Source organism: Cannabis sativa, chromosome 7 (genome assembly GCF_029168945.1).
Source record: "Cannabis sativa cultivar Pink pepper isolate KNU-18-1 chromosome 7, ASM2916894v1, whole genome shotgun sequence".
NCBI lineage: Eukaryota > Viridiplantae > Streptophyta > Magnoliopsida > Rosales > Cannabaceae > Cannabis > Cannabis sativa.
This window is the reverse complement of record NC_083607.1, coordinates 15566572-15574875: the sequence shown is the minus strand read 5'-3', so window position 1 is coordinate 15574875 and position 8304 is coordinate 15566572. Positions and strand designations below refer to the sequence as shown.

Below are 8304 nucleotides of genomic sequence, written 5' to 3'. Positions count from 1 at the left end.
CTAGTACTTGAAATGTTGTTTCCTTAGTTATACAAAAAAAAAATTAGAGCTAATTTTGTTTCATGATTTACAGGTTCCTGACCAGGGCATCTAAACTGTTCGACAGAAAGAAAAGGGAAGTTTCTAATGTTGTGGCTCAGCAACAGAAGGAGAATGATAAATTAAAAGCCAAAATCCAATCCCTTAAATAAAAGAAAAGCACTGCTCAACAAGAGGAAGAAGGAGAGGTGGCTGATCAGGCGCATGTTCCACAACAATACGCTCGTGAGGATGAGGGTTGACCACAAATCTATGCTGAGGAGTTTGTTTCCCTCAACGAGCCACCTCTCTTGTACAATTTCGATGACCAGAGGGCCTTTGATCAGTAAGTATATCTCTGCTCTGATAATATCGACAACATTGTGGCCCGAGCGTATCTATACGAGCATGAGGGTCCAATCACTGTTCACTGCAAGGACTACGATGATTCACATGCCTGGGGTTCTGATTTCGAAAATGCTGCAAGAGGATGCTGAAATCCCAATCTCAATTGAAGGGTGCAGATATGTTAGGAAAGTAGCAAACATGTTCCTTACTTGGCCTAAATATCTAATTGCAACATCCACGGTAACTTTTGTTATAAAATAATTATTAATGATTAGTGGAGTTTGAAGATCTTCAATATTCAACCATAATGAAGTAGGTTCTGCGAATATATGTGGTGCGGTGGGATAGATGAATAAACAACTGTTATATCTGTGTTATTTGTCATTATACTGGCATGTTTAAAATTTTTGGGGGCATCCAATTACAGTCGTTATGCTACCGAAATTTCGGTAGAATTAGGATCAAATTTGTTATATTATGGTGTGTTTTGTATAGGGTCCACTCGCTCAACTACCATCTAGACGGGATGTATCGAAGGGGAAAGCTCCCATGCCTTCTCCACGAGGCGGTCATGATGAAGAAGATGAATTATTCTCCCTAAAGGTCATGGCTTTAATCCCTAAGTTGCTAAAATGGATGGTTGAGGAATTTCTAAGAATCAAAGATGAACGTGATATAATCACAATTCCGGTGCCCTGAGGATTCATAGCACCGCGTACCCAGATCACGTTATGTGGAGAGGATTTGCACCAGGTTGCATTGTGTGACTTCATCGGCAACCAGGAAATATTGTTTGGAATGATGTATACTCTTCTTTAATCTAATTAACCTTATATATCAAATTCTAGTCAAATTATTATAAGACACTAATACTTAACAATTTAATGCAGGCACATCTGGGAGAGCATCAACGATTTGAGAAAAAATTTCAAGTTTTACGACCTAGTGCTTCTCCCAGTGAATGGTACAGTATTAACGATGAAGAGAAAAGTCAGTCTTTTGACAATGCGGAAAAACGATTGACTACTTGGTTATCATCGATGAATAACAACCACCAAATATTCTTTATTCCTTGGAATATCGGGTAAACACTATACGTGATCACCAAGTTCCCGAACAAATTACTCAAATGTTGGGAAGGTAATAATTTAATGACTATTTATGTAACAAATTATTTAATTAACGATGAAGAGAAAAGTCAGTCTTTTGACAATGTGGCAAGATGATTGACTACTTGGTTATCATCGATGAATAACAACAACCAAATATTCTTTATTCCTTAGAATATCGAGTAAACACTATTTAATTTTTTAGTGCTAATTGTTTATTTCTTTATTATAACTTCAAATTATTTTTATACTATCTTACTTATATCCCAATATAATTTTTTAGTGCGCATTGGATGCTAGAGGTCGTTGCGCCAAAGAAAATTATCCATTTAAACCCTATACGTGATCACCAAGTTCCCGAACAAATTACTCAAATGTTGGGAAGGTAATAATTTAATGACTATTTATGTAACAAATTATTTAATTAACTAATGAATTGAAATGTCAATATAATTTTTTAAACAGAGCATACGAATATATAGGGGCATCAAATGTGTTTCTTGGCCCGTGGCCAAGAATTTCACTAGCACATTGTCCAAGACAATCTAAAAACTAAGAATGTGGTTTTTATATTTTGAAATACATGACTGACATTGTTGCACGTGCAAACCCCAACCGTTAACCGTTTGAAGATAAGCAATAATACACTACACCAAATAAGAGTTTTAGGCGCGACACTATCCACACTATCAAGAACAACAAAATTTCGTTCTTGATAGTAATAGTATCAGGCGCGATTCATCAAAGTTGTTCCTGATAAAATTTATTTTATTTTAAAATAATTAAATGATTATTAATCTTCGTTCCTATTTTTTTTTATTTTATTTTACTGTTCCACCGATTCATTTTCCTCTTTGAATTCTCCAATTCGGTAAGCGATTCCATGACAGCGTAGAGATTCTCTGTGAAACCCACCAATTTCTCAAGCTTCACCATTTTATGCACGATGTTGGAACAAAAATCAAGTTTCTTCATATTAATATCTCCGAGTCTCAAATCGGCATTTAGAAAATTAAACCTCACAAGCTCCAAATTGGTGGTCCCTCCGGCGATCAAGCTCCGGTAAGTTTTGTCTTTGTCTCTCTAGATCTATATCTATCTCTCTCATATCTCTAACTTAGTTCCAGCTCTAGTTTCGATTTTACTGTTATCAGATTCATATTTTTAGATTTCGCTTTATTTCACCTATGGTTTTGATTTACAGGTATCCAATTCATGTTTTTAGATTTCAATTCATTTCAATTATTGATTCAACTCTGGTTTCAATTTTAAAGGTATGAAGTTTAGCTCGGTATCGAACAATGTGTAGTGCTCTACTCCTCTCTTAAGAGTTCCGCAATTTCGATCAGCATTTTGTAGGTTTGTTTCTTTATTTCACAGTTACTTAAGATTTGCCATCTATGAATTTTTTTTCTTCAAATTTATAAATGTTTAAATTAATCATTATATAAGTTCATTTCTAGACGAGACTCTGTGCCTTGCTTTACTTATTTTTGATCTCTCTACTGCTCATTTTGTCATTTTTTCTTCACTTGAGTATTACTGCAAAAAAAAATATTTGTTTTGATCTTTCTCTGTGATTTCATTTTTCTTGATTTTCATGTGGTGTTTATCATTACCATATACACAAAAGAGACAAAACTATGGTTAGTAAAATTTTTATATGTACTTTTATAATATTCTTAATAAGTGCGCCTATGTGTTTGTAACATAGTTCAAATTAAAATACAAGCTTGATAAATGTAGTTTATGACTAGCTTTTTAATTTTAAAGTAATATATGTGTATATATATACTAGTATATTGTTACGTGTGATGCACGTATGCTATGTTTTATATTAATTATTATATTATGAGTTCGGAAGGAAATAAATGAATCAAAAATAAATAATATTTAATTTAGAGAGATTTGAATAATAAATTTAAATTAAACTTTTATGTCCAGTAAAAACATATTGGAAACAATAATAATAAGGTTATAATATATGTTGCATTTGTTCCAGTTCTTATAATAATAGGAGCAAGAACATTTTTGACTTGGAATAACAAATATTACAAAATTAATAATAATAATAAGGTTATAATATATGTTGTATTTGTTAACTGATGATTGCATTCTGTTTTAGGTGAAATTGAGAGAGAGAGGCTTTTATTGTGTTTCCTGTATTGTATGGGTGATGAATGGGTTAATCGTAAAGATTGTTTAATTTTTTTGGTTTAATTATTGAGTTTATTTTTTGAAATTTGAATAAAGCAGTGTAAAAAAATTTCAAAAATTGTAGTTTGTTAGAGAGATATTTAAGTTAATCGTAAATATTATTTAATTTTTTGGTTTAATTATTGGGTTTATTTTTTGAAATTTGAATTTAGGGTAAAAAAATTTCAAAAATGGTTGTTAGAGAGATATGTGGGTAAGATATTTTTTTAATTTAAAAAAAGATTGTTTTTTTAATTTAAAAAAAGATTGTTTAATTTTTTGGGTTTAATTATTGGGTTTATTTATTTGTTAACGTTTAACGTTAACAGTCTGTTAAGTTAATCGTGTAAGGCTAAACAAAAAAAAAAGAATCGTTAAACCAAGAATCGTTAAACCAATGAATTTGAATCGAGAATGATAAATCTAATCTACTACATTGTTAAGAGATGTTCTTTAAGGCATGTGTATACTCATGCTTCATCTGTTATAATTCAACATGTTTAGGATGTGATTTTCTTGCCATATGAGAATGTGCTTGTTATACCCAAAATTTGATGAGCATATCAGAAGAGTACACGTGTCGAGCTGAAAAGAATAAAGAACTCAAACACGCAATCGTAAGTACACTTGGCATGGAATAACTCGTTAGAAACACAATTTACAAAGTATTTTTATAACTCAGTTGGCTGAAGAGTCTTATATGAGACAGAAATATACTAACTGCTAACTTATGTATCGACGAGAAACCATGACAATGCAAGTGTGCATGACGAGGTATTAACCTCGTCTCATAGAAGAGATACGATAACAATAAAAATACTTAGCGTATATGGCATGATATACAAACTAAGTATAAATAGTTTGGGGAGTCAAGGTGATGGATAGCGAGGCGTCTATCTCGCTGTAAGATGGCATGCACGTGAGAAAGATCATCTCGACACCAGAAACTATAGTTATCAAAATTAAAACAATATCAACCTCGGGAAGTCATATGACGAGCACCAGCTCGACATCAAAGTTAACTCGGTTCCATTGCCAGTGAGGCATCCCCATAAAAGCGGGATATTCACAGCTGAGTGAATTTTAATAAAAGCTGTATTTACTTAGCGTGATTTGTAATCAAATCTCATGATTTGAGGAAATAATTACAGTAAAGATCACAATCAACTTTTGTAATTAAATGCCCACTGTATAATTATAAATAGGGGTAGAAAAGATAAAAAGGGGACAAAAAAACTCATACAAGAGATACCCTGAGAAAAGCAATAAAAAATCTGAATAAGATTGACTCGTGGACTATGCAGAATTTTAACTGTAAAACCACGTAAAAAAAACTCTGTGTTCATATTTTTTATTTTTATAGCTTTTATTTTTTCTGTGTGAAATCACTACTGTGAGGCTCAAATTTGGTTACCAAAAAATCGTGGTCAACTATGATAGCTTTCTTGTTCGAATACGCGAAGATGAAATTCCTAATTTGATAAATATTGTAAGGGCAAACCTATTCCTCTTTCTCTACATGTGATTTGGAAGCTCTATTTTGTAAGTCTCGACAGCCTAAGATGATGACTAATTGGCGGTCGTTTCAATACTCTAGGCATTTAATCAAACAGAAGTAGAATTCAAACTAGCGAATGTGCAGAAAATTTGGCAGAGATTCTTGTACCGCAATTCTACGATGCTTGAAGCCGAGAGGCAATTTTCGCAGATGCTTGAAGATGATGTTTTTGCTACATTTTACAGGTAAATAATTATCTTCTCATGCAAATGCATTTAATGTTAAAATTACTATGAATGTATGAAACTTATTTAAATGTTATTATTTTAGGACAAAGATTCAGACCAGTAAAGACTGAACTCAAACCTTAAGAAAAATGTTGAAATAAGGTATTATTTTAGGACAAAGATTTAGACCAGTAAAGACTGAACTCAAACCTTAAAAAAATGTTGAAATAAGGTATTATTTTAGGACAAAGATTCAGACCAGTAAAAGACTGAACTCTCCCAACAAATAAGAACTTCTAATTTATGGTGTCTAGGCAATTTGAATTGTAATTTTTTGAACTTCTCACAGTGAATGATAAATAAGTTACCTGGAACAATGTTGTATTTCTGATTTCATGTTTAATAAAGAAAATTAGCTTTCACTGCAGCCAAAAATATAAAATCTCCAAAAGCATGTTAATCTTCACTTTTAATGGTCTTTATAAGTGTCTTCATCTTGAATCACTCTACAAATGTTAAAGCAATAGTTCCTGTTAAAAATAGTATAGTGAGTACTTCTGAGAAAGAGTTAAGTAGTGTTTAAAGTTTCCCACAACTTCTAACTCTATTTTGGTGAGAAAGACGAGGTCTATGGTGGCGATATTGGAGATCGATATGGTGGAATTTTCTGATTCTGAGAAAGAGAAGATTGATGAGGATGCAGTGAAGAATGACGATGGAGCGATACTCTCACCAAGATTGAACAAGACTCTCTCGTAGTGGCTTTGCGTAATGAAGAAGGCAGAGACGACTACAAAATGAGGTGAACTCTTTCTTCCAACACCTTTTCTAATTTTGAATGCAGATTATGAAGCTGGGATTGGGGATTCTGATAACACTAAAATTATAAGTAGTGCTGCTGGGATATTAGGAAATGTTAGAGTTAATGATGATGATATAGAAGAGGACGTACTCTGCTATGGTATGGTTTGTCTTTCGATTTATGTATTTATTTTATACATGAGTAGTTAGTGAGCTGTTCAAAATAGTACTAATTAAATTTATTGTCCTGCAATCCAAATAGTCTATACATATGTATATTTTTATTGCTAATCAGATGAAATGTTTCAGGTCAAGTTGAGGTTTAGAACCTACTTTTATGAATTTTATTGGAATAAAATCTGGACAAGTAAGAAGAAATGGTTCTTAACATTCTCCTATTTCTCTCTCTATTTTTAGTTTCATCAAAACTTATAACTATAACTTCTCCTTCTTCTTCTTATTTTACTTGTAGCAGTATGATTATGGATGAAGCTAATATTGGTAAACCAATTGAAAATAAAGAGGAATTTAGCTCAATTAGACAACAAAAAAAGTGATAATATTGATTTGATTTTGTAATTCTAGCATATAATATTCATCTATAATGGCTATGAAAGAAATAAGTTATGACTATAGTTTCATGAATAATAACCACTTAATCTGTTTTGAATTTTCATGTACACTGATGTTATGGTTTATATATTTGCACATGTATTTACCACACGCATTTACTTAATGCAGCTAAAATGCTATTATGTGTTAAGATATACTCTTCATAGAGAAATTCTTATGGTGTTTGATGTCTCAACCATGATCTTTGGTGTTGATGTAACACACCCACACCCTGGAGAGGATTTTAGTCCCTCAATAACAGTTGTAATTAATTAATAATCTTTTATTCCTTTTTTATGGTGTGTTTGTTTTGGTGTAATCAAAGTTGCAATTTAATGTATCATTATATTATTTGGTTTCACTTTAAAACATTGTAATCCTATTAGGTGGTAATTGTAATTATCTTATTTATTATAATGATGATTAGGCGAGTGACCATGTTTACAATATTCTATTAAACTTTCCAAATTCTTTCTTTTATATTATACTAAATCTTTTTTCTTCTTCTTCATCTTCCTTCAAATAGGGAACACTTATGTTCTTCCGTAGAGAAACAGGAGAAAGACCTAAACGGATTATATTCTACAGGTTATTTATTTACCTCACTTATAGTAAAAAAAATGATTTTTCATTACTTTTTGCCTTTAATTGACTAGATTTTGTGCTTTTTGGCAGAGATGGTGTCAGTGAAGGACAGTTCAGTCAAGTGTTAAATTACATTGCAACACATGATGTCGATGTCACAGATGCCACAAATAATGTCGATGCCACAAATGCAACAACCACTGCAGATTTTAGGAGTACAACTTACACCTTCGTAACAAACTCGAGGGAATGAGAATGGTGGTGATGATAATGAATCCACGTTTTAGATGTTTAGTTTATTATTTTTGTTAGTATGAACATTTATGAACACTTTTAAATATTGGAACAATGTTTAGTATTAAATATGCAAACAATGTATGAACTCTTTTAGTATTAAATATAAAAATATTTTGTTTTTAAGGAAATTATTTAGAAAAAGTGTGATATTAAAAAAAATTTAAAATTTAATTTAAATAAATTTAATTATTCTAAAAAATATCTCAAGGACGTGAGTTTCGTTTCTTATAATAAAACAGTCGTTCTTAATAATGTGTAAAAACTAAGCTCCTAACTAAATTTTTTGGAACGACTTTCACTTTTCAGGAATAACTCATTTTTCGTTCCAAATATTTTAGCATCAGGCATGTGTTCGGATTTTATGCCCTAAATAAAACCCATTACAATCTAATCTAATTTGTTGTCAATAAGAGAACTAGAAGTGATTTATGTTAACATGTAGTTTTCATGCTTATAGTTTAATATATGCACAAAATCTGTTAAGTCTAGAACATATATTCATTCACAATTACAGTGATGTCAACACAGTGGAATGTGATTGTGATTATATGATTCAAAAGACTAAGTCCCTGTTTCATCAGTGTTTTGGATTTACACTGATGTGATAATCGGC

The 8304-nt window shown here is 31.5% G+C and overlaps 1 protein-coding gene across 7 annotated transcripts; it reads left to right on the top strand.

Annotated features, from left to right (window-relative positions):
• The first annotated feature begins 2191 nt into the window (after window positions 1-2191).
• LOC115698212 (protein argonaute 1C-like) lies at window positions 2192-7822 on the top strand. Of its 7 annotated transcripts, none has more exons than XR_009683491.1 (6): window positions 2193-2537; window positions 2750-2834; window positions 4176-5558; window positions 5629-7073; window positions 7336-7397; window positions 7485-7822. XR_009683491.1 is itself a non-coding variant. In XM_061101866.1 (6 exons), the coding sequence occupies exons 3-6, from the start codon at window positions 6535-6537 to the stop codon at window positions 7645-7647; spliced, it is 390 nt and encodes a 129-aa protein (XP_060957849.1). In that variant the 5' UTR covers window positions 2196-2537; window positions 2750-2834; window positions 4176-6534; the 3' UTR covers window positions 7648-7822. The 7 variants fall into 7 exon arrangements, 1 of the variants encoding a protein (XP_060957849.1); XM_061101866.1 differs by having other exon boundaries at window positions 2196-2537; window positions 4176-6564; window positions 6939-7073; XR_009683489.1 differs by having other exon boundaries at window positions 2192-2537; window positions 4176-5414; window positions 6018-7397.
• Window positions 7823-8304: the final 482 nt, after the last annotated feature.